Source organism: Mustela lutreola, chromosome 2 (assembly GCF_030435805.1).
Source record: "Mustela lutreola isolate mMusLut2 chromosome 2, mMusLut2.pri, whole genome shotgun sequence".
In the NCBI taxonomy this organism is placed as follows: domain Eukaryota; kingdom Metazoa; phylum Chordata; class Mammalia; order Carnivora; family Mustelidae; genus Mustela; species Mustela lutreola.
Genome location: NC_081291.1, coordinates 5,879,708 through 5,905,665, shown reverse-complemented (window position 1 = coordinate 5,905,665; position 25,958 = coordinate 5,879,708). Strand labels below are relative to the sequence as shown.

The window sequence follows — 25,958 nt, the reverse complement described above, 5'->3', positions numbered from 1 at the left end:
GGTGGACAGGTTCAATGAAAGTTGCTTCAGAATGTACCTGTTCAGGGCACCTGTTTGGCTCAGCTGGTTAAGTGTCTGATTCATTCTCTCTCTTTAAGATTTTATTCATTTGAGAGAGAGAGAGAGAGAGAGCATGAGTGGGATGGTGGGGAATGGGGAGAAGCAGACTCCCCGGTTGAGCAGGGAGCCCGACTTGGGGCTCGATCCCAGGACCCTGGGACCATGAGCTGAGCCAAAGGCAGACACTCAGCCAACTGAGTTGCCTAGGTGCCCCAAGCATCTGACTCTTGATTTCAGCTCAGGCCATGGTCTTGGGGTCATGGGATCAAGCCCCACATCCGGCTCCGCGCTCAGCAGGGAATCTGCTTAAGATTCTCTCTTCCCGGGGCACCTGGGTGGCTCAGTGGGTTAAGCCTCTGCCTTCAGCTCAGGTCATGATCTCGGGGTTCTGAGATCGAGTTCCGCATCGGGCTCTCTGCTCGGCAGGGAGCCTGCTAACTCCTCTCTCTCTCTCTCTCTCTCTCTCTGCCTGCCTCTCTGCCTACTTGTGATCTCTGTCAAATAAATTTTAAAAATCTTTGAAAAACAAAAAGATTCTCTTTTCCTCTCCCTCTACGCCTCCCCCATCTCTAAAATAAATACAATCTTTAAAAAAAAAAAAAAAAAAAAGAATGTACCTGCAAAATCCTGTTTTTACTAAATATCATTCTTCAGAATCGCTGTCTTCAGCTACTCTCATCTTATTTTCCTTGACTGTTGCGGCTGTTTCTACACATGGATTGGCCCTAAGTAGATAGTCCCAGGTTCCACTGTTACCCTGTATTTTCAGCGACCTTCAGAACTTCCGCACTAGCGTCCTGGGGCCGTTTCGGACTAATAGTGTCCACAGTGAGAGCTTCCGTGTTCTTCTTGCCACGGCTCCCTCTCCCTGGCTTCTTCCAGTCCCGGCCCCTGAGGGTGCCACCCAGTGACCCAAACCACATGTCTCAGTCTTCCCAGTGTTCTGCAGCCACCCCACCCTCCCTGCCTGCATTCAGGACATTGTCACCGGCGCGCACACCTACCCACCCGACTGGATCCCTCCCTTGATCATCATTCCTCTGCCTTCTTTCTTTGCTCACCCCTGCCATCACCATCTGGTCTAAGAACGTGGGTCCAATCCTGCTTGTCCTTCACTTGAAATCCTCCGTGGTTCCCCATCCCCAAACACCTGACCGCGGTGCACCAACGCTCTAGCCCAGCCTGCCTTTTGATCTTCATCTCTGGCCACACTCTTCCCCTCCCCACTCCCATGCCCCCTGCCTGCCGACTCCACACGGACCCCCACCGCCCTCCCCTGGAATAGCCTTGCCTTCCCCTTTCCTCCTTTTCTCCTAACCACCTCCTACTCATCCTTCAAGACCCAGTGCAGGTGACCCTATAACCTTCCTCCTCCCCTCCACCAGGAAGAATGACTCATCTTCCCCTGTGGGACACTCCTAACTTCCAGTACTAGAAATCTCATAATTGTTTGCTAACGTGTCACCTTCTTGATCATCTGGGTTCCTCAGGGCTGGAGATCTGCCTTACTCACACACCATTATTCCCATAGAAAGAAGTGTTTTATGTTTTCTAAACCAATTCGCAAACTTTTTATCAGTATTATTTTGGGGGAAACCTAACCCTTTTAGAAGCTGTGACCACCTGGACAGCTCAGGGCTCCACGGGAGGAGCTAAGCCCCAGTTTCCCCACTTCCCAGTGTTCTAGGGTCTCGTGTAGTCCAGTATTGAACCCCATCCCACAGTCTTGTCTGTGTTCAGGAAAATGTTGTCAGTTTTTCTTTAGTGAGGTGCGTGGATATCAGGGGCAGTCATGAGGAAGCCACCAGTTAGCCCCTTGCCCCATTCCTACTCCTGGGGGTAGATTTATTTCCTCCCTGAATTCTCCCCATATCCCTGTGAGGTAGGTACCATGTACTGTTCTGCACAGACAGTGAAACAGTGTTGGGGGGACTAAGTAATGAGCCAAGATCACAGAGGTAACAGAAGCAGGTGACAGTCAGGATTCAGACCCCTGCTCTTCCTGACCCCAGAACCTATGTTTCGGAAGAGAGCAGTCATGTCCCAGAATGTCCCTGATTTTGTACCTCCACACTTGGGGGTAGAAACTGAGGTCGTGGATCTTCTCTAATGTGACTCTGCAAAACCCAGCACAGTGCTGATTTGCAGAGGCGTCAGAAATTGTCACCATCTGCTTTAAGCTTTTTCCCAAACTTGTATTTTGAAATAATTTTAGATTTATGGAAGAGTTCTAAGGAGATTATGCAAAAAGTTGCTGCAGACAGGCCCTGCACTCAGCTTCCTCCTCATGCGGACCTTTTTTTGGAATTTATTTATTTATTTACTTATTTGACAGAGAGAGAGATCACAAGTAGGCAGAGAGGCAGGCAGAGAAAGAGGGGGAAGCAGACTCCCCGCTGAGCAGAGAGCCCGATGCGGGGCTCCATCCCAGAACCCTGAGACTGTGACCTGAGCCAAAGGCAGAGGCTTAACCCACTGAGCCACCCAGGTGCCCAACCTTTTTGTTTTTAATTATAAAAGTCATACCAGCGTCGCAGAAAATTTGGGAACTAGAGCCATGAGGGGAAAGAGCTATGATCCCACACAGCTACTGTGTCTACAGCTACAGTCCTCTATCGTGTCGCCTTCCAGGACTTTTTGTCTTATCCGTATTGCCCTGCACAGATGTCCTGGGTGGTGCAGTCCTTGGGAAAAGCAGTTTGGTGATAACCAATCCAAATCGTAAAACATGGCTAACCTTTGCCTCCGGAGCGCCGTCTCTGTGAGACTCGGGTCTGAAATTGGAATAAGTCAATGTCTGACAACAGAGAAGTAATTCAGAGAAGCGATGAAAGTGGAACTTACAGACACCAGAGCCGTGCGAGTGTGGGAAACTTGCATATGTCCACCACCATGGTTAATGAACGTGAACTCCCAGGGCGCCTGGGTGACTTAGCCGGTTAAACGTCTGCCTTCAGCTCCGGTCACTATCTCAGGGTGCTGGGATCGAGCCCCACATCAGGCCCCTTGCTCAGCGGAGAGCCTGCCTCTCCCTCTTGCCCCCTGCCACTGCAATTCAAGCTTGAGGCTATGCGCGCGCACTCTCTCTCTCTCAAGTAAATAAATAAAATTAAAAAAAAAAAAAAAAGAAGAAGAACATGAACACCTATGCAGATACAGATCAAGGTACAAAGAGATTCCCGTGAATGGCAGAAAGAATATTGATTCGTTTCAGTTTTAATTTTTCCTTTTTTTTTTTTACATTGAAGTTCACTTTTTTCTATTGTTAATTAAGAGGGATCACATCCAGGTAGCAGGGACTTGGGGGATGTTTTCTCCCATGCCTTTGTCAGTGTTTGGTGAGGACCGCCCCTCGTCAGCCAGGAGGGAATCTCTGCAGGCCGAGAGTTGGTCCCACGTTCTGTACTTCGGGACTGGAACGTGCCACCGGGCTTGGGCTGGATTTACGCCCAAGAATGTTCTCTTTTGTTCCCTTCTTTTCTTCCCCTGCGATGACTCACTGTAGCCGCTTGCCTTCGTTAGTTCTTATCTTTATTAAACACAACAACTTAGAGAAATACCATCTTGGTATTAGACATGACTTTGAAGAAATGCTTTATTTATCAAAAGAGTAAATAAAATAAGCTGGTGCCCCCCGCAAAAAAAAAAAAAAAAAAAAGCCCTTTGAAGTTCAGGTTTATTAAGAATGCTGAAGATTGACCCCCAGGCAGTATAGCAGGTTCTTACCGGACGTCTGGTCTGATCATCTGGGTACTGAGACCTGGCTCTCTGCCCGCCTGGCCCATCTTGGCCTAGTTTTCCTTCTTGTGCAAAATCAGAGTGCTGCTGTTCTGCGTGTGTCGCAGAGGCGAGGTCGGCTGCTCGAGAGAGCGCTAGAACAGCATGGGCCACTTCTGCCAGGATTAAGGTCTTTCGTCTGTATTCCCGGTAACAACACACGTGTGTTGTACCACAAAGCACCCCTGAGTCTTAGACATTCCAGAAGGAGAAGCAGCGCCAAATAGTTTCTGTGGAGACCTGGGGTTTCTCACAACGGACCCTGCGGTTTTTCTTAGTTTGCTAGCACAACTTTCTTATCGTGGGTCACCTCGCAGTGTTGGATCTGAAGAGCCTTCTGGATCTCAGAGGAAGGCAGCTCAGAGAGTTCTGGGGCTGGAGGAGGCTGGAGGAGCTCAGGTCCTGCTCTTGCGGGTTAGAGATGAGAACACCAATGGCCCCTTCCCCAAGTTTCCCTTGACAAGCTAGAGGCTACAAGCCCACAGGCTGGGGCCAGGGACAGGCACACATGCGCAGTTCCCGAGGACAGGGATGCTCTGGGCACTGGGCAGAAGAGGAGGCCTGTCCTCGTGATGTCAGCTAGGGTAGCAAGAATCCCCTGGAGACTCGAGAAGGGTGGGCTGGGAAAGGTCAGCTGCTGGCATATTTGAGGGTGAAGAGGAACATAAAGTTCAAGGGGCAGAGTTCATGAGAGCGTGAGCCACGGGGACTGACAATCGCTCACTTCCTGACCATGTCCTTCCCGCACCTTCCAGCAGCATCCAGGGGCCACATAGCCTGTTCGGTGGAGCATTTTTTAAAAATCCCACCAGAGATAATAGCCCTGAAGACAGCAGGTTGCCCCGAAAGTGAACTAGTAGGCCTCGCCTGTGGGTGCCCTCCCCACCTGGCGGGGACGGGGTCTGTGGACCCGAGCTGGGAGCAGGCTGGCCCGGCACATAGATCAAAGCAATGTTGACATCCCGATATGACTGACATCTGACCCTTGCCCTCCAAGAGGTCAGGGTTCCATGAGGCATGAGGCAGTGTGATAACAGCCGTGACGGGTTGTGTGCACAGAGGTAAAGGGCACAGGAAGGCCTAGGCTGTGGGGGCTGGGAAAGAGGGAAGGCGACCCAGAGGGACTCTGGCCGGGCCCCAAAGCTCGCCAGGCAAAGGGGTGCCTCAGCCAAGGCACCCAGAGCTGCACGTCAGCATGGTTGGGGTGCAGAGTGCAAATGGGGCATGACCAGGCCAGGGAGTCGGAGCCAAAGCTGTGGGATGCCCACAGGTATGTGGTGAGACCCTCGGGCAGCAGGGCGGGGGGCGGGGCGGGAAGCGGAGGGGCTCGGTAGCCCCCCAGGGAGACTGCAGCTTGGGCTGACTGATCAGGGAACGGGCCCACGCCCTGTGAAGTAGACAGAAAATAGGGCCAGTGTCGGCCAGTGATGCAGTGGCCGTGGGGGTGCAGGAGAAGGCTGGACCGAGGGTACCACACCCCAGGAGCCGGAGCATGGAGGGAAGGTCCTGTGAAGATGAGGGAGGCTCCAGAAGAGCACGGGGAGGGGCTTCAGCGAGAAGGGAGAGAATTTTACAGCGAGGGGAGGGCACCTCTCCTGGAAAGTGGGCCTCTGGACCTAGTTCCCTGGTGGGGGGGCGGGGCTTGTGTTCCAGGGCACCAGGCACGCCCAGAAGAAATCTGTGGAACATGTGTTCCTCACCCTCCGCCCCACTTGCAGAGTGCAAGCCAGCAGGCTCCAGGAAGCTGCAGATACAGGGCTTGACCAGACAGACGCTGGCCTGCTCTCAGGAAGCTTCGGCTGGACGGGAACGCGGACGGTCCGCACTGCCGTGAGAGCAGAGGGACTGAGGAGACGGAGGGCAGGGGACGCAGCTACACATACAGACTTACCCCGAGAAAGTATCCAGTGCAGATGGGGTATGTCGCCCCTCTGTCCGCTGGGAATTACTCCCTTCCTTCCTTCCTTTCTTTTTAAAATTTACGTTCAGGTTACTTGACATTAGTATTAGTTTCAGGGGTAGAATTAAGTGATTCGCCGGTTGCGTATGGCAGCCAGTGCTCTTTACAAGTGCCCTCAGTGCCCAGCAACCCTCAGTGTTTCCTGGAGTTAGGAGTCTCTTACGGTTGGCTTCTCTGTTTTCATCTTATTTTATTTTCCCGTCCCTTCCCCTATGTTCATCTGTTTTCTTTCTTAAATTCCACATATGAGTGAGATCATAATGGTTTCTTTCTCTGACTGACTAATTTCGCTTAGCATAATACCCTCCAGTTCCACTGGTGTGTTTGTTGTTTTTTGTTGTTGTTGTTGTTTTTAAGATTTTATTTATTTATTTATTTATTTATTTATTTATTTGACAAGCAGAGATCACAAGTAGGCAGAGAGAGAGGGGAAAGAAAGCAGGCTTCCTGCTTCCTTCCCCCCATGCGGGGCTCAATCCCAGGACCCTGGGATCATGACCTGAGCCAAAGGCAGCAGCTTAAACCACTGAGCAACCCAGGCAGCTCCCTGTTGGTTTTATTATAACCATCAGTAGCATCCTGGGAACATGCTGTTGGAGGAATATCCCCGTTTAGTAAGCAGTTTCACAACCACTGCAAGAGGTTTCTGTAGGAAAGAAATTGTAAAAGGTTCCTGAAATATATTTTACATTACTAAAGCTTAAGCAGAAATGCGAGATGCACAATTTGTATTTTCAGTGGAAGCTCACCCGCGCATTAGGTCCAGTCCAACCGTGTGAATTTTCCTAGGTTAAAAGTGGCTGATTATTAGCAGCCAGTTCCGCATAAATGGAATTAATAGAAATAAGAATGGGAATGGAATGTGCTAAAACAGGAGTAGTGGTTCTTTGTGGTTTGTGAAATACAGGGTGGTTGCTCTTTTATTCTTTCTTAATAGAAATTCCTCACGTGTACTAAGCTCACTGCTGTGAGCCTCAGAGGAGAGAGACTTTTCCAAGCCTGCCAGCAGGCCAGCCCTCCGAGAGGACCATCCTTGGGTTCCTTTTCCCTGGCCAGCGTCCCCATTCTGACACTCTTCCCCTCGTGTCATGGCCACGATCCCTTGGTTGTCCTAGCTACCCTCTGGGCCTGTGCCACATGGCCTGCCTTTGGCCCACGTGGGCTCCTCAGCTCACCTGCACTGACTCCCTAGGGTACTGATAAGAATACAGCTTTCTAGGTGCCATCCCGGCCGGTGTCACAATGTCACATCTACTCACTGAACTTGGCCTCAGCCTGAGATAAACCCCAGGGCAGGCTTGGCTGGCCAGTAGCTTGGCCGTCCAGACTCTTGTCATCACACTGATATTGACGAGGTCTAAGATAACCCAGCTCTGCACGCGGCCCACTGCTGGTTTGCTGAGCCTGCAGCAGGCACCCAGCAACCCTCTAGATGATTTCACCTAGAGGACCCCCCCAACCCCACCCATCTTTGCTGATTCTCTTGACATTTCCTTCATGGCAGCCCATCAAGTTCGTGTTGGGTCAACTCATCTCCCTGCCTTTATTTCCAAACCTAATTTGAAGGATCTCCTCTGTTCCACGTGACCTTGATAACAAGCCATCTGTGCTCCCATGTCAGGCAGACTGAGGACAGAGCCCATTGGCATCAACACTAGAGATCCTCCTTCTACCTGAGATAGGGCTGTGACCAAACTCAGATACGAATGGCCCGTAAGTTTTAAAGGCACCCAACCTGTACTCCTCCGGCTTTTATGTCTCCCTCAAAGTCACTGGGATGCCATGTGGGTTTCAGCCAGCGCCTGCTGATAGCCCAGGGGCTGGTACATACTCCATCTCCACGCTGGGCCCAGAGCCACCCAGGACAAGCCACCTGTTCGCTATAATGGCCATAAACACCTCTCTCTCTGCTCCGCACTTGGGCCACAAAGCACAGCTCTGAGTTTAGTCTGTCTTTGTTCAAGGTAATGGGAAACCCCGATTCATGGCCTGTTTCCTGTGTTCACAGCTCATAAGCCTTTTTCCCCCCCCCAAGATTTTACTTATTTGTTTGACAGAGAAAGAGACAGTGAGAGAGGGAATACAAGCAGGGGGAGTGGGAGAGGGAGAAGCAGGCTTCCCGCTGAGCAGGGAGCCCAACGTGGGGCTCGATCCCTGGACCCTGGGATCATGACCTGAGCCGAAGGGAGACGCTTAACAATTGAGCCACCCAGGCACCCTAACAATGAGGTTTGGGGTTTTTTTTGAAGATTTTATTTATTTATTTGACAGAGATCACAAGTAGGCAGAGAGGCAGGTAGAGAAAGAGAGGGGGAAGCAGGCTCCCCACTGACAGAGAACCCGATGTGGGGCTCAATCCCAGGACCCTGAGATCATGACCCGAGCCCATGGCAGATGCTTAACAACTGAGCCACCCACGCGCCCTAACAATGAGTTGTGTTTTTTGTTTTGTTTTGTTTTTGTTTTGTTTTGTTTTTTTAAAGATTTTATTTATTTGACAGAGAGAGATCACAAGTAGGCAGACAGGCAGGCAGAGAGAGAGAGAGGAGGAAGCAGGCTCCCTGCTGAGCAGAGAGCCTGATGCGGGACTCCATCCCAGGACCCTGAGATCATGACCCGAGCCGAAGGCAGAGGCTTAACTCACTGAGCCACCTAGGCGCCCCTAACAATGAGTTTTTAAGATGAATTTCCTTTGTCCTTTTGCGAACCATCATCACTTTGCCTTCCCGCCACCTTCTGTCACTTCTGTCCTCCCTGGCTGCCCAGAGCTGCCACATAGAGGCTCAGACAGGCTCACCTTGACCTGTCTTCATGGCTTAGGTGAACTTTTTTGATTTGGCGGCTTTGATTTGTGCCGTTTTGCGGTCAGCGTCTGCCATGTGCTAAGCCCTGAGAAACCAGGGTTAGCTGTGTGTTCCTTTCTCTCTCCTTTTACCTTCCTTCCTGCCCTTCTAAGCACATTTCTCTGACCCTTCTCTTTGAAAGTGCTGGGTTATGTAAAGAACAGAAATTTGTTTCTCACATTCTGGTGGCCGCAGTTCAAATTCAGGGTGCCAGCAAATTTGGCTGGTGAGAGCTGCTCTCTTTATGCAGAAGGGTAGCGTGGGAGGAGGGAGGCATCTGAGCTCTCTGGTGTCTCTCTCTCTCTCTTTTTTAATATTTTATTTTATTTATTAGAGAGAGAGAGAAAAAAGCAGACTCTCCATTGAGCAGGGAGCTCAACACGGGGCTCAATCCAGGACCCTGAGATCATAACCTGAGCAGAAAGCAGATGCTTAACCCACTGAGCACCCCCAGACACCCTGCTGGTGTCTCTTCTAAGATAAGGACCCTGATCCTATCCAGATCAGAGCCTCACCTGACGTTCTCATTTAACCTTAATGACTTCCTTGGACACCCCATCTCCAAAGACAGCCACTCTGGGGGTTAGGGCCCCAACATACAAGTTTTGGGGAGACACCAACATAAACATTCCATCCATAACAGGAAAGGACCTTGAAAACATCTTGCTAAGTGAAATAAGCCAGGCGCAGAAAGGCACATACTGTGCGATTCATTCCACTGATATGAGGTACTTCGAGGGGACAAACATTGTTAGGAAACATGGTTTTATTCGTTGTAGGGTGCTCTGGGCTGACCTGTGCCCCCCACCACACACACATACAGCTGCCCATGTTGAAGCCCTTGCCCCCAGTGTGATGGTATTTGGACATGGGGACTTCAGGAGGTAATTAGGTTTAGAGGAGCTCATGAGAGTGGGGCCCCCATGAGGAGGTTAGTGCCCTTGTAAGAGGAGACGCAGAGAGCTCGCTCTTGCTCTCTCCACCTCTTGAGCACACAGGGAGACCTGGGCTGGCTGGCTGCAAGCCAGAGAGAGAGAGCCCTCCCCCAGGACCGAGGCCATCCGCACCTTGATCTTGGACTCCCCAGCCTCCAGAAATGTGAGAAAGTAACGTGTGTTGTTCCAGCCCCGCTGGTTTGGGTACTTTGTTATGGCAGCTCACGCTGACCAAGACCTTGGTCATGAGTGTTCTCTCTGGTTTTTTTGTTGGTGGCTGGGGGGCTAGTGCTTTTGTTTATTTCCGAATTTTCCTTTTTGAAATCATGACAGACTCAGAGTCCATTGCAAAGCTCACATGTGCCCTTCACCCAGCTTCCCCAGTAGTTCCTTTCTGAGTAACTCTGTAGGTTATCAGAACAGAAAATTGCATCGGGCAGTGAGTGTGTCTAGTTCTGTGCCGTTTGGTCACGCGTGCAGACTCCTGTGACCGCCTCTGTTTCGGAGGCAGGCGGGGGGCCATTTTGGCACCATGAAGATCCACCCCTGCCCGTCCCCTTCACCATCACCAGCAGCCACTAATCCCTTTCCGTGTCCACTACCCTGTCATTTGAAGGAGGTGACATAAATGAAACATCCAGTGTCCTTCAGTATTGGGTATTTTCTCTCATGACAGCGCCTGGACACCCCCCCCGAGGGGGGGGGTCCACCCTGGTTGTTGCATGTTATCGAAAGTTCCTTTTCGTGGCAGGGTAGGATTCCGTGGTCTGGACAGACCACGATTTGTTGGGCTGCTTGCCCCGCAGGACAGTCTGGGGGGTTTCCACTTAGGGGCTATTCCTGAGTAAGCTGCCACAGGCGGTCACGGCCAGGTTTCTGTCTGGCCATATGTTCTGTGCGCTGAAATGAATATACACGGGTGCCCTTTCTGTGTTTTCTCTGCGAACCGCCCGCTGCTCTGCAGGCTGGTGGCTGTTCCCTTCCCGCTGGCCAGCGTGGGAGCGACCCAACTCCTCCACACCCTCGTGGGCTGTACACTCGCCTCTCTCAGCCCTGCTGGTAGTGCCTTCTGGGGGTGGCTTTCTTTGCATCTCCCTCACAGCTCATAAGTGGAGCTCCTTCCCCGTGCTTTTTTACCATCTGTAGGCTTTTTTTGGGGAAATGCATCTTCATCTTTTTTGCTCATTTTCGAAATGGGTTATTTGTGTTTTTATTACGGAGGTTTGAGAGCCTGTTGTATATTCTGCGTGCTGGTCCTTTGTCAGATGGGCAGCTTGCAGTTACCCCTCCCCCCATCCTTTCTGTATTTTTATTTTTTAAGATTTATTTATTCCCTTGAGAGAAGAGCACTGGAGAGACAGTGAGCAACCATGATGGAGGGGGGGTTGCGCAGAGGGGGAAGCAGGTTCCCCACTGAGCAGGGAGCCTGATGCAGGGCTCAGTCCGAGGACCCGGAGATCATGACCTGAGCCAAAGGCAGACGCCCAACCGACTGAGCCACCCAGGCGCCCCCCTCTTCATCCTTTTATTTTTTTTTTAATTTTTTTGTCTTAAGATTTTATTTATTTATTTGACAGACAACGAACACAAGTAGGCAGAGAGGCAGACAGAGAGAGAGGGGGAAGCAGGCTCCCCGCTGAGCAGAGAGCCCGATGTGGGGCTCAATCCCGGGACCCTGAGATCATGACCTGAGCCGAAGGCAGAGGCTTAATCCACTGAGCCACCCAGGCGCCCCCCCCCTTCATCCTTTTAACAAACTAAAGTTTCCAATTATGAAGTCAATTTAGAGTTTTTTTGTTATTGTTGTTGTTGTCATGGTCATTGTTGTCTTTTGTGGATCAGACTTACGTGTCTTATCAAAGAACCGCTCATGAACCGAGCCCTAGTTCCTGAAGGTCGTATCCTTTTGTTTCCCGTGAAACATTTTACAGTGTTACATTTTACAGTGCTACATTTTTCATTTCCCTCTGGCCCACTTGGAGTCCCTGTTTGGGAAAAGCATGAGGTTCCAGTTGCCGCTCATTTTTATTCCCCGGACACATGGGCATTATTGTCCTTTCTATTTTTCACTTCCAAAATCATCCACGGAATAGTAATACAAAATGTTCTGTAGAACTGTAATTCACTCGTCGGCATGACCCACCTGTCCTGCGTGATATTCTTGCCAAAAATACCTGTAGGCTATTAACATTATTCGTTTGCTGCCTGGAAGGGATTTTTTTGAACCCCGATGTTAGGATCACTCACTATTAAACATTATTTCAACTTACAACACCCATTTATACTGGAGCAATTAACTGTGGATGGCGGCATCATGGACTATTTCTACTTTTATGCCTTTTTGGTGATTTTTAAGTTTTCTGCACACCCAGTCAAGAAGATAAGTGCATTTTCTTTTATGGCGTTCGCTGGGTTTGACGTAATTTGGGAGTAGAAAGTTCGTGAATGATTTTTATTGAGTAATATCAGGTTTAGGAGGAGTGTTCTTTCTGGCTCACACGGACCTTCTAAGCCCCAAGCTGCTCCCCCCACCCCTTTGTCCCCTGAGGCACGGGGTTAAGGTTTTTTGTTGTGTCTCTGTGTCTTCTGTAGTTTTATTCGTCTTTATACCATCTTGCTTGTGTAACGTCAAAATGAAACAGGCAGAGAAATCAATGAGTTGTCTTGGCATCGATCTAGTCTAGTCTCAGGTGGCTGGAAAGCCAGGAACTGTGAACTGAAAACTTCATGTTGTCTCCGATTTTCTTAATTGTCTCTCAAACACTTGCCTGAAGCTCATGCTTGCTAGAACTCTCCAGAGACAGGCGGCAATCTCAGCCTGAAAGAAAAGTCTTCACTGAGACAAAGAATGGGGGCAGGGACAGAGACACAGGACTTCAGTAAATACAAGAAAAACTAGCCGTTATTTTAAAGCGGCTGTGCAGCTGGGGAGGGCCAGCCCCGCCTAAAGCCGCCACTTGGCTGGTCCCTTTGTGTGGCCTTTTGCAGAAAATTGGGGGGTGGGGGGGAGGCCTTCTGTGCCAGGGCCCAGCTGCGTGCAAAAGATGTTCCCAGTTGCTCTCCCATTGAGCAGCGGGAGGGATCTGCCATTGAGAATATAAAATTCTTGCTGCAAAGTCAGTATTTTTAGAAACAAATGTGCTTCTAGATTATAAAGGACAATTTAAAGCTAATGAAGATGGTCACTGGCTATGTCATATTGGGCTGCCTTGAAAAAGGACTTTCAGCAGGTTTGTAACTATGAAGTCTTATTAGTGGATTTTCCCCATGAGCCCTTGTGATTCTGCCAGAGCTAGTGGGTTGTGCTTGTGTATCAAGGAAAAGTCAGGGGCCCAGAGGACCTGTGAGAGACCAGGGTCCTGCTGGGAGTATCACTATGCTGGAAATTAGCCCCTCTGAACCTGAGCTTCACAGTGTGGGGTCTGATGTGCAGGTGAAGTAATGGGAATACTTCATTTTACTGCGCTTGGCCGATAACGCGATTTTTACAGATTGAAGAAGTAAGTCCGTCCAAGCCATTTTCCTCACTTTGTCACATTTTGATAATTCTCACACTGTTTATTTTATTTTATTTATTTTCTAAGATTTTATTTATTTATTTGTCAGAGAGAGAAGCAGGCTCCCCGATGCAGGGCTTGATCCCAGGACCCTGGGATCATGACCTGAGGCAAAGGCAGGTGCTTTACCAAATGAACCACTCAGGCGCCCCAACAATAAGTGTTTCTTTAAGGAGCTCCTGGGTGGCTCGGTCTGCTGGGCAGCGGCTGCTAGTTTCGGCTCAGGTCGTGATCTCAGGGTTGTGAGGTTGAGCCCCACGTCGGGCTTGGTACTCAGCACAGCGTCTGCTTCAGACTCTCTCTCCCTCTGCCACTCCTGCTCGTGCACTCTCTCTCAAATAAATACACAAACTTAAATATATATGTATTAAGAATAAAGTGTTTTGGGGGCCCCTGGCTGGCCCAGTCAGTGGATCATGTGACCCTTGATCACGGAGCTGTGAGTTCGAGCCCCACGTTAGGTGTGGAGATGACTTAAAGATCTTTTTTAAAAGGTGTTTGTTAATTAAGGGATGATTACCGTCTTTTTAGACGTAGTGCTAATAGTCTATAGCATAGCGTGAACATAACTTTTACAGGCACCGGGAAACCGAAACATTCCTATGACCCGCTTTACTGCGGTGGGTCTGGAACCGAACCCACAGTACCTCCAGGATACGTAAGTGGGATCATGATATCTGCCACGTGGCTTCATCGCCCTTAGTGCTCTTAGAGCCCACTCTTCAAGACACCTAGACAAAACAGGTTTTAAAGAATAATCATCATGAGAACAGGCAGCTGTCTGCGTTGCTGAGAACAGCATGTGTTTTTTCTTGCCCCTCTGGAAGAAGACCTTTCTCCATTTTCTCCGTTTGCTTCTTATTTTTGTCCCTCCCTCTTCCCCGGGTCCCCTTGCAGAAATGGCTCTGCGGCACATCGTCTGCAGCGGGCCCGGTGCACGGCGATCGATGGCCCCTCTCAGCAGTGGGCAGACGGTGCTAATTAGGCTCTGAGGCCACTTCTCATGGTGGTGCAGACAGTGCTAGGCGGCCGCGTGCCGAACCCCGCACTGTGGCCCGGATCCCAGCACCACCACTGCCCCTCCGTCCCGCCATGGCTGTCTGCTTTCAGAAAACATGGTGTAGCGGGACAAGCACACAGTCCTGTCGCTCTCAGGGCCAAGGTCAGAGCGACTGGCTCAGGCTGGGTTCTCCTCCTGCAGAAAGATGGTTCTTCCTCCCCGAGTTCATTCATTCGTGTGATAACTTTGCTGAGATGGGACTCACACACTGTACGGTCCTCCAGTTAAGTGTACCAGTCAGTGACTTCCCGTATAGTCCCCACAATTGGCATTAGCACCTCCAAGAGAAACCTCATACCCATTAGCCGTCACCCCCGATCCCCCCGCCCAGTCCTGCACTACTGTTCATCTACCCTTCCTTCTCCACGGATTTGCCTCTTGTGCCCGTTCCCAAGCAGCGGACTCCTGCAGTCTGTGGTCTTTTGCGTCTGCCTCTTTCACATGGCAGATTTTCCAGGTTCGTCCATATGATAGCCTAAATCAGTGTTTCCTTCCTTTTATGGCTGAATAATAATTTTTTTGTATGAGCGGACCATCTTGTGCTTCTCTGTCCTTCAGTTGACGGATATCTGGGGTCGTTTCCACTTTGGGCTGTTGTGAATTACGCTACTGGGAGCACATATGTGCTAGTGCGACAATGCCTTATCGCTTCTCTTGGGCATACACCCAGTGGAGACACCAGAGTGTAGGGTGACTCTCTCTTTAACCATTGGAAGAACCACCAGTTTTGCAAAGTGCTATGCCATTGTGTCTTCCCACCAGCCTTCCCTTACATCCATGTGTCTAGATGTAGGAAAACTGCCCCCGGAGAACGTTCGAGGCTCAAAGCCCTGGCAGGCAGACCTCTGGGCCCCTGGGTGCCTGTGTTGGAGGGGATCCAGGATTTGCTTTAGCCGGGTATGGTAAGCCATGCACGTATGCGAATGAATGCCAGGAGAGGAGAAGTTTGTACTCGCAGTCCCCTAGGAGGAGAAGGCAGGGTACGCCACTGAGGGCCACAAGGGGAGGCCCCGGAGCCAGAGCGCATGACAGAAAAACGTGGGCCAGAGCCTTCGCTGTGGTTTCTGTGGGGATGAACTGGTGGGGCAGGGTAAACAGGGTTAGGACTGGCTAATTTGAAAAATCTCAGTGGGCCCTGGGGCGTAGGGGCTGTCCCTGGTTGTCTGGCACCAGCCCAAGGGGTGATCAGGGCAGGGTGATGGTGGCCAGTGAGTGCGAGAGCCCCACAGAGGAGGGGCTCGGTGTGTGGGCTCTGGATTGGTGGGTTTGCATGTGAAAGGCGCTCTTTCGAGGGAGTCCTTCACGGCCTCTAGGAATCCGCCTGCTCTGGGAGGGGCAGGCCTCTGGGTCAGCAGGGGCCCCAATGTCGGAGCATCAAAATTACAGAATAGAAAGATGTGGTTGGAATGGCTGGTCTGTGGCAGAGCCACCAATTCGTGTCCTGATCAGGCGGTTGTCTGCATGACTGCACAAGTTACAGAAAGGCTCGATTAGTGAACATCCACCCCTTATTTTAAAGTCTTAAGTAGCTTGAGAGGGGCCGTGGTGGGTAGACCCTCCAGGGAAAAAGAATGAGTTCTTCTAGCAGGGCCATATTGCTGCCAAATGAACGGCATCATGTTTTCCTGTAAGAAGTCCCCCCAGATCGGATACTTCTGGGGCAAATGTGTATAATATGGCCTAGAGCAATACCAAGAATATCGGTGCCCTGAAGAGATATCATATGCATTTGAGCAAATCAGGGTGTTCTAAGGCATCGTAATCATTTCCTCCTTGACATCTCGCTTGCATGTAGTCAGTCCTTTATTCACGGATTCCGTATTTGCAAACGTACCTGCTCGCCGAAATTTATCTGTGACCCCCAGATCCACGCCCGTGGGACCTTCACGGTCCTGTGGGGCCATGGGCAGTGAAAAACAGGAGTCACCCACCCTGCACGTTGCCCGTCAAGGCGGGACAGAGGGACACCCTGCCTTCCTGTGGACAGGCGTCCTGTTCGCAGTGCGGTTAATGCCGTGTTCTTTGCATTTTTATGCTCTCCGTTGGGGATAGGGCTGCTTGAAATGGCCCCAAGCATCATGCTGAAGGGCCGTCCGGCATTACCAAGTACAAGGAGCCTGTGATGCCTGGGACGGAGAAAACCCACGTGTTCGCCATGCTCCCTTCAGGCCCGAGTTGTGGTCCCAGTGACGGTGAGCTCAGTGGTAATAGATCAGTGTGTTCAGTCATGTGTCTTTCAGGGGAAACACACATAAAGCAAGGGTACATACGGAGGAGGTGATGGAAGTGTGGGCGGAAACTCGCAGGAGCCCAGCTCTGCATCTCCATCAGGACAGATTCGGCCCCCGCTAATTCAGCGCCCACCGCAACTTCACCGGACATCAAGACAGTGAACACTAAGAATCAGCTGCAACTTTTTATTTTGAAATCCTTTCAGATCCCCAAGAAGCGACGAGCCTGGGTGGCTTAGTCGCTTAAGCATCTTGCCCTTTGCTCAGGTCATGATCCCGGAGTCCCGGGATCGAGCCCCTGGGCTCAGCGGGAAGGCTGCTTCTCCCTCTGCCTGCCACTCCCCCTGTTTGTGTGCTCGCTCTCACTCTCTCTCTCTCACAAATAAATAAAATCTTAAAAAAAAAAAAAGATTCACAAGAATTTGCAAAAAAGGGTACACAGAGTCCCAGGTGACCTTTGCCAAGCATCTTGCCGTGATGATATGCCAGCTGGTAATTAGATAATCCAGGGTCAAAGCCAGGTCACTGGCATGGGTGGAATATTATCAACTCAGGGACAGACCCAGTTTGGGTTTCGCCAGTTGTTACGTTGCACTCTTCAGTGGGGAAAAGGGAGTGTGTAGTTCCATTAATTTCTTTTATAATTTTATTTATTTGAGAGAGAGAGCGAGCACATGAGCAGGGGGAGGGGCAGAGGGATAAGCAGACCCAGTGCGAAGCAGGAAGCCCGGCGCGGGGCTCGATCCCAGGATCTGGACATCGTGACCTGAGCCAAAGTCAGACACTTAACCGACTGAGCCCCCTCCAGGCACCCCTAGTTCTATGAGATGTTATCCTTGGTATGTATAGATCTGAGTAACCAACACTACAGTCAGGATGCAGAACGGTTCCCAAAGAAACAATGATTTCTTTTTTTCAAACTGTGGTAAAACATACCTAAACATAAAATTGACCACTGTAACCATTTTTTAAGAATATAGTCCAGTCGCGTTAAGCACATTCACACAGGTGTTCCACCATCCCCACCTTCTGTCTCCAGAACTTTCCGTCTCCCCAAACTGAGACTGTGTCCCCACAAAGCACGGACTCCCCACCCCCTGCCCCAGCCCTGGCTCCCACCATCTCATCTCTGTGCAGACGGGACTCCTCTGGGGACCTCCTAGAAATGGAGTCCTGGGAGATGTATCCTTCGGCATCTGGCTCCTCTCACTAAGGCCACTGTCCTCAGGGTCCCTCCACATCGTGGCAGGTGTCGGGATTTCCTTCCTTTGTATAGCTGAATAATATTCCATAAAACAGTGATTTCTTGATCTGTTTTGTGGGAGGCACTGTCTTCCATTCTACTGGGGAAGCAGACAGTGAATGATCAGAATAAATAAGTCAATTACATCGTATGTCAGAAGGGGCCGCCTCGTCATTCATTTCTCGCCGCTGAAATTTTATCCCTTGGACCCCCTTGAGTGCAGTGGCGCCTGGTGTCCCCAATCATAACCCTTAGACACGGATACCTCAAAGTGTCTTCTCCATCATCAGGGGGAGGTTTAAGTTGCCGTAGATTTAGTGTACCCATTGTTTATTAAAATTCTTTGGGAATGATGATCCCCAGAGGGTGTGTATGGTGGCATTTCCTCCTGTGGACTGTGATTAAAGCAGAACCCATGTGACTTCAGGCAAGATCTCGGGTCACAGGAACAGTCTGTCAGGCAGGCAAAGGACTCAATTCAGGGTTTGTCCTGTATTTGTACATTGGGGTCATAATTGCTTAGGTGGCATTTCAGGGGGGTGTAGAAATGGCAGGAAATCCCTGCTCTGGACCACGGAGGCCTCGATTTATGACTTTTGCCTTTATGAATATGGGTGTTCTTATAGGGATGATATCCTTGTCACCTTTGTCTCAATGATGATAGTAATTGTTAGCCACTTAGGATCCTGGGACATCTAAAGTCACTGACCAGATGTCCCCTTCACCGTGTGGGACCGTGTTAATGAATGGCTGTGGATCTGTGCTCCGTGTGGAACACGGCGTCACACAGCCTACTGGTGAAGTCTCTGTTGATGAGCTTTGTTCATGACTCCTTGACCCGAAGTGTTCTCTCTGACACACACCCGCACGCCCACCTGGAGCTACCGTGCATTTCCACCTAAATTAGAACTCTGAGGGCAGGCACCTGGGTGGCTCAGTCAGTTAAGCGTCTGCCTTAGGCTCAGGTCATGATCTCAGGGTCCCAGGATCGAGCCCCACATCGGGCTCCCTGCTCCGAGGGGGAGCCTGCTTCTCCCTCTCGCTTCTGCCTGCTGCGCGCCCTACTTGTGATCTCTCGCTTTCTCTCTCAGGTAAATAAAAATATTTTAAAAAATGAATGAATGAACTCAAATGTTGAATCCCTCTCCCCAGAAAAGCTCTTGAGAGAAGTACATTTATTTTCCCCTAGTGCTGCTCCCTTGCCCACCCTAAAGGTCATGGTCTGTATGCCGCAGAGAACCACAGTCCCCTCTACTCAACCTGTGTGACAGAAACCCGTGGATGGACGCACTGGGGACCCAGGAGTCACGCTAGTGGGCAGATCTCTTCCTAATGCTGCTGGTTATCGCTGCCTGGAGGAGCTCTTTCGAGTGTGGTTTTCACCCTGAGAATGAGCGAGCCACGCAGCCCGTCCCAGCCAAGGCGCAATTTGTCAAACTGAAGAGGGTGACAGTTTGGCTTTCTGAGTTTCACTGTTCCATCAGTGAGGAAGGTGATCAGAGCGTAAGCACAGCCCACTGTCTCAGTTCCTACCTTAATCAGCAGAGGAGTGTGAAGAACCCTTTGGAGCCCCCGTTGTGTGTTGGTTTACAGTCCTCGTGTGAGATGGGATTGGCCCCTCTTGTCCACTGTGGTGCTCAGATTCTCTCAGTGTACTTACAAACGGGGCGTGTGTGGTCCTACATCATGCTTTGTGGTGGCGGGGTCTGTGTCGTCCGGACATCTGATCTCTGGTTAATTACAGTCAGAGAGTGAGAGCGAGAGCGATACAGAGAGAGAGAGAGAGAGAGGGAGAGAATGTGTGTGTGTGTGTGTGTGTGTGTGTGTGTGTGATGTCAGCACCGAGCACAGAGCTCCCTATTTAGTGATCTTAGATTACTTATAGTGAATCTAAACTCCTCTCTGCCTGTTTACCCCCTGCCAGGATGGAAGGGGTGTCAGGATTTTTTTGTTGTTATTTTACCAAAGGAGAAGCTACTGTGCGATTTCCAACTAAATGGTCACAGTGGGGACCAATTTCCTGCCCTCCAGACCCGCTGTCTCAGCCAATACAGTGGGAGAGGACGCAGCTTTACATTTCTAGAAGGATCATACGGAAGTATAAAAACGGCGCAGCCCGGCCTCGCACCGCGCTGGGTCTTGGAGCCCTGACCGTGAACATGGGGAACACGCATTCCAAAACCAGTGACAGACACAGCGCGCACCACGGCCGCCCCGAGCTGTCTTTCTACAGCTCTTTTCCTCGGAAGTGGAGCGAGAATGTCTTTCTAGATAACGAGCTGCTGACCTCCAAGATCCTGTCCGTGCTGCGGCCGCAGTCGGAACGGGGCTTTCGGACAGGCCCCCTGCGCTACCCTGCCCACTTTCTCAGCACCAACTCTGTGTTTGCCTCTGTCGCAGCGTCCCTGAAGGAGCACCCAAGGGCCACCCTCTTGTCTGATGGCAGCCCGGCTCTGTCCAGGAATGTCGGCATGACGGTCTCACAAAAGGGGGCGCCGCAGCCAGCACCCAGCCCGGCAGGAACGGGGACACAGCTTGGGTAAGTGGGGTCCTGTCCCTGCGCCAGGTGCCGGTGAAGGGGGAGAGAGAGGGAATCGGATGTGGCGTTACACAGGGACCCCGTGGCCAGGCTCTCCTAAGGGAGACCCTCATGTCCGTGTGCACCTGCCCGTTGCTCCCCAGCCACGCCATGAAATTCCTATTAACACTTCCTTCAGAGATCTGATCGTCTTTATTGAAATGCCGTGTGTTGTGTTCTGGGGGTACTTGACCATTAGGAGCTAGTTCTGTTTCCTGCTCTCAAAGGGCCCATAGACAGGGTTCCTGTCTGTGTTCGAGACAATGCTAGAAGTCCCACCGAGGTTGCCATGGAGGTAGCATCCCGTTATTGATGCCTTAACCCTGTCCTCCGAGGACTTGGAACTCAGCAGCATTTGCGCGCAAAACCTAAGGCTAACCTAAGGCTAATAAATGTCATCGAGGTGGTCCTTGTTGGGGTTGGTGGGGAAAGGAGCTGATTATCTTCTGCCAAAAAAGGGCTCTCCCTCCACCCTTGGCTGAGTGTGGCTGTGTCCACCCAACTCTTGCTGGAAAGAATTCCAGGGGCCCTGGTGAGCTCGGGTGGCTGTTAAAGGAAGCATACGATTGATTGCACCCTTAGAACGTACTGGACATCAGACTGAAGTTAGTTAGGATGGAGGAAGTCCTGGTGTGATGTGGACAGATAGTCTCCTGATTTTTACACATGATCTGTGACAGAGTTTATGTTGAAATCCAGAAAGTTCTCAGGTAGATTTGCCTTCGTAGAATGTGTGTATGTGTGTTTCGCTCAATTTTTTAGAGTAACTGTTTTTATGATTTTTTGTTTAGACCAATCGCAGGAGAGATGGATGAAGCCGACTCCGTGTTTTTAAAATTTAAGCAGGCAGCTGATGACTCTCTTTCGCTCACATCCTCGAGTGCCGAGCCCATTTTTATAGAAGGTACGGTCACCTCAACTCTTTTCACGGGGATCCTGTGGTCTCCACCCGCCGTGGAAGGGGCTGCGACCCATTTCAGTGTGTCCCCAGGACGCCCGCTGGGGTAGCCCAGAGTCAGCGAGGCTCCAGCCCCCAGTCTCGGTGTCTTACTCCTCACTCAGACCCCTGCACGGCTTCGCTGAGGAGTGAGATCGAGTCGGATGCCCGCGATTTCGAGGCCGAATCCTGGAGCCTTTCCGTGGATGCGGCGTATGCAAAGACCCAGAAGAAGGAGGTGGTCAAGAGGCAGGATGTGCTCTATGGTAAGAAGTTCGGCGCCGTCACACGGACCTTCCACTTGCTTCTTTTCCACCTTTGCTTTGATTGGTTGCACTGAGGAGCCTTGGCTCCACTAAGACCTCAGGCTCCTTTTTGAGACTAGGGGGCTCACTCTGCCTGTTCCCCTGGGGCCACCCTGCCTTCCCAGTCAGGGAGGAGGTGGCCAGGGAGGGCTTTGTGAGAACCCATCCCTGAGGATGAGTGTGGGTGAATGCCCAGTCCTGACTCACCCTGACCCTGCTGGTGACCCCGAAAGAGGAGACCATCCCGGGCCCATCCCAGCCATCCCTGGTGACCCCCGACAGGCCTGGGGTGGCTGTGACTAGGGGTGCGAGAGGCACAAGACACAGCACTGGCTCCAGCGTGATCACCCCGGGCAGCCACGCTCCTGAGATGGGAGGTTTTGGACACAGAACCTGTCCCCGGGCCGGGTGCCATGTTGGGGGCCCCACAGATGTCCCTCTAGGCCTCTGGCCCCCTCTAAGCAGGATGATGAAGGCCCAAGACTCCCACTGGAATCTGGGGCCTTTCTCTCCCCCAAATTACTTGTTCTTAGGATTCTCTTTGTGGGAATCATTCCCCAAGACACTGCTGGGTCGCCTAAGGAGGTATTTTCTGTTCCTCACTGGGGTTCTGTGAGGAGGTTCTGCCGTACAAGTGTCTTCTGTTCCACTGGGGTCCGGTTGGCGATGGTGGGGTCCACTGGCCCTTGAGTCCCTCCACGTTTCCCACCCTGACTTTGCTTGCTTTATTTTTTTTTTTTTTTATTTTATTTATTTGACAAAGAGAGTAAGCACAAACGGGGAGCGAAGCGGCAGGCAGAGGGAGAGGGATCCCGGGACCCCGAGACCATGACCTGACTCAGAGGCAGACGCCTCGCCAGCTGAGTCTCCCAGGCACCCCTCACACCCTGAGCTTTCTGCTCGGGCCAGAGTAGGTTGGGGTGTGGGCAGGAGGAGATCTCTGTTGATGCTTTGCCTCAGGGCTCCAGACCCAGGGCAAACATCCTCCAGGGAAGGACAGGACGGCCGTCAGTACCGGGCCTGGCTCTGCTGACCTCTGGTCTCTAGCCACTTCCAGGCCTTGATTTGAACACTTCCCAACACGAAACCTGATCTGCCTTTGCCTTTTTTTTTTTTTAAGATTTTATTTATTCATCTGACAGAAATCACAAGTAGGCAGAGAGAGGGAGAAGCAGGCTCCCCGCTGAGCAGAGAGCCCGATGCGGGGCTCGATCCCAGGACCCTGAGATCACGACCCGAGCCAAAGGCAGAGGCCTAACCTTCTGAGCCACCCAGGCGCCCCTGTCTTTGCCTTTCACCAGAAAATTAAATTCTACACTTGAACTCTGTTTTGTCGTTGGCTATGGTCTGGGTCTAGTCAATGCTGTGCACAGGCATGTGAGTTTCCCACACCAAGGAATGGTGTTCACCAGAACAGTCTTCTTGCTTAAAACAGCCTCTTTGGGCCGGAAATCCTACCCTGAATTGGAGGCCCCAGCGCAGCCCGAGTCCTCTCTTTCCTGACACCGCTCCAGCCCTCTCGCTGCTCCCCGACCCTGGGGCCCCTGCAGCACTGGGTCTGGGGGGACAAGAGGCCCGAACACCCCTCGCAGACAGTAAGACCACCAGGGGAAGGACTTAGGAGGAGAACTGGGAGAAGCCAGCCAGGTGCCCGGTGGGTAGGCAGTTCGCATGCGTGCCATCGCGGGCCACAGGAGGAGCAACACGCGCCCTTCGGTCCGTGTCCCCACAGAGCTGGTGCAGACAGAGGTGCACCATGTCCGGACACTCAAGATCATGCTGAAGGTCTACTCCAGGGCCCTGCAGGAGGAGCTCCAGTTCAGCAGCAAGGCCATCAGCCGCCTCTTCCCTTGTGTGGACGAGCTGCTCGACCTACACAGCCACTTCCTCTCTCGGCTGAAGGAGCGCCGCCAGGAGTCCCTGGAGGAGGGCAGTGACCGCAATTACGTCATCCAGAAAATCGGGGACCTCCTGGTGCAGCAGGTGGGCGCGCCGGGGCGGGCAGCGGGCCCGAATGAGCCCCTGCCTCGTCTCGGCTCCATGCAGTCGGGAAAAGAACACGGCCTCTGTTGACTGAGAGCCTGCAGCGGACAGCAGTCCCGGGCCTTTGCAGGAACGCAGAGGCCCGAGGGCCGAACACACCTGGGCAGACACTGTCCACCATAACTGCATTCTGGGCTTCTGTCTAGTTGCTCAGCTGGGCTCACTGTTTTTGCTTCTCTGGTTTAGATCTCTGTGGTTGGGGCTGTTAGAAGTAGGTCTGTGGTAAAGGCGCGAACCCTAAATTGACTTCTGAGTCGACGTCCGAGTCTAGGCCAAGGTGGACAGAGGGGCTCGAACTCCTTGTCCGACCTCAGAGTGCTCCAGGCCTCCAGAGCCAGCTCATTAGAGTTAATTAGCAGAATGCCTCTTTTGCTTTTTTTTTTTTTTTTTTTTTTTTAAGATTTTATGTATTTGAGCGAGTGAGCGAGAGAAAGTGTATACCGTCCGGGAGAAGCAGAGGGAAAGGGAGAAACAGGCTCTGCGCTGAGCAGAGAGCCCGATGCGGGGCTCCATCCCAGGACCCCGGGATCGTGACCTGAGCCAAAGGCAGATGCTTAACCCACTGAGCCCCCCAGACATCCCAGCTTTTAAATGTTTCTAACATTTTTCAGCATAAATGTACTTCTCCCCCTTGGATTTTAGGAAGTGTTAGAGCTAAAGTCCATTAGAAAGTTTCTTCTCTTGCCTTATTGTACCTTGCGATGAGACCCCCGTCCCCCCAACCCCACCGCTGTATTGAAGTCCTACCTGAATAAGAAAGTGGAGGCACGAGCTATTCGAGACCTGTTTTAGTAGTCAGCTGAGCCCGACGCGAGCACTCCCTGCACATTCTCCTGCTCCTTCCCGCCAACATCTGTGTGGTCTCTCTGCAGTTCTCTGGCGAAAATGGGGACAGAATGAAAGAAAAATATGGTGTCTTTTGTAGCGGCCACAATGACGCAGTCAGTCATTATAAGTTGCTACTACAGCAAAACAAGAAATTTCAAAGCCTGATCAAGGTAAGGAAAAAAATTTCTTTTTAATTAAAAAATGTATCCCCTTTGCTGTAGCTTGTTTTCCGCGGGACTGTAGACTTTGGGAGAGCGTACAATGACCAGCAATGACCAGACCTTACAAACCAGCGATTTCCAAGTTTTTCAGGGAAGTCCAGATGTAGAACAAAGCAAAACACACCTGCGGCTCTGTTCAGCGGGCTGTAGCATGGCACCTGCTGACCCTCGTTCCTCAGGCTGCCAGGGGGACACAGGTGTCCTTTCAAGGGGCCACCCTGCCCTGGGATCTGCCCCTCTTTTGCCTCCTTCCCTCTCTAGTCCCCACTTATCCTCCCTCCACCCCCCAGGCCTGCAAAATGACCCCTGCCTGCCTTCTGCCTGACAGTGTGCAGGTGCTCAAAGCCCAGACCCCAAAACACACATCCATCCCGAGTCTGCCAGGTCAGGCAAGGCCCTGCCTCCCGCATCCTTGAAAGCACACCTGGATCTAGGCCACCTGGCTGTCAGCACGCATCCTGCAGCCTCTCCGCCACCTGCTGCTTGGTCCCATAGACTTTAATTTGAAGTGATAACTGATAATTAATGGCTATAGAAGTAAGAGGGACAGGTTTTTAAATTCCGCTCCCTTACAGTTGCAGTGGTCAGAGGTAAAAAGGAGTCTGGGATTGGCCCAGGAGGCTCACAAAGCCCACAGTCCTGCTCAGAAGCAGCTCTCAGGATTGCAGGCATTCCTGGAGTGCATGAGTGCTGGGGGGGGAGGGGGCAGAGAAGCAGAATGTGTGGAATGCTCTGGAGGGCACCAGAAACTGCCCTCTGCCCTGCCGAGAAATAGCTTCAGATGACGGCTTCCTGGGTTCTTAGCCAGAGCCGTGCTTCAGGAGCCAGCAGGGGGCTGACTTGGGCTCCAGCTCAGTGTGGTTCCACAGGCTTCTGACAGCCGCCAATCAGGGTCCCCATGTGTGAATATGCACGGGTGTGTGAGTGTGTGCTCACACCCACGGTGCACAGCTCTCCGGGTGATTCCCTCCCATCCCCCTGCCCCCCGCTGCTTCTGGTTTCTTCTGAATGGGTTTTACAAGAGGAGAGGCTGCCTTCGCTTCTGTGGCCTTTCTGTACACAGCAGGCGAGCCCTGCTTGCAGTGAGTACTTGAAAAGGTCTTGTTGAGCTGAGAAAGGGGGAAGCGCCTGGCCTGGCACGAGATGAGATGCCAACAGGACATTTTGTTTCCCATGTCATAGAAGATCGGCAACTTCTCCATCGTGAGGCGGCTCGGCGTGCAGGAGTGTATCCTTCTGGTCACTCAGCGCATAACCAAGTACCCCGTGCTAGTGGAGCGCCTTATTCAGAACACAGAAGGTAATGTCACTACCCTCGCTGCCTGGCTCGCTTCCGCCCTCAGGGGCGATCTCTGTCTCTCTTGCCTCATGTTAGCAGCG

The 25,958-nt window shown here is 51.7% G+C and overlaps 1 protein-coding gene across 5 annotated transcripts in view; it reads left to right on the top strand.

Moving 5' to 3' along the window:
• Positions 1-25,958, top strand: part of ARHGEF18 (Rho/Rac guanine nucleotide exchange factor 18) — an 80,938-nt gene that overhangs the window by 42,230 nt on the left and 12,750 nt on the right. For 4 of the 5 annotated variants that reach the window (XM_059159848.1, XM_059159846.1, XM_059159847.1 and 1 more), the window contains 6 exons: positions 20,067-20,205; positions 21,036-21,148; positions 21,307-21,447; positions 23,219-23,469; positions 24,402-24,527; positions 25,761-25,878. In XM_059159848.1, the coding sequence (XP_059015831.1) occupies positions 20,067-20,205; positions 21,036-21,148; positions 21,307-21,447; positions 23,219-23,469; positions 24,402-24,527; positions 25,761-25,878 (888 nt within the window). Of the gene's footprint in view, positions 1-5,734; positions 5,756-20,066; positions 20,206-21,035; positions 21,149-21,306; positions 21,448-23,218; positions 23,470-24,401; positions 24,528-25,760; positions 25,879-25,958 lie in introns of those variants that run through there. The other variant, XM_059159851.1, reaches the window with a different exon arrangement.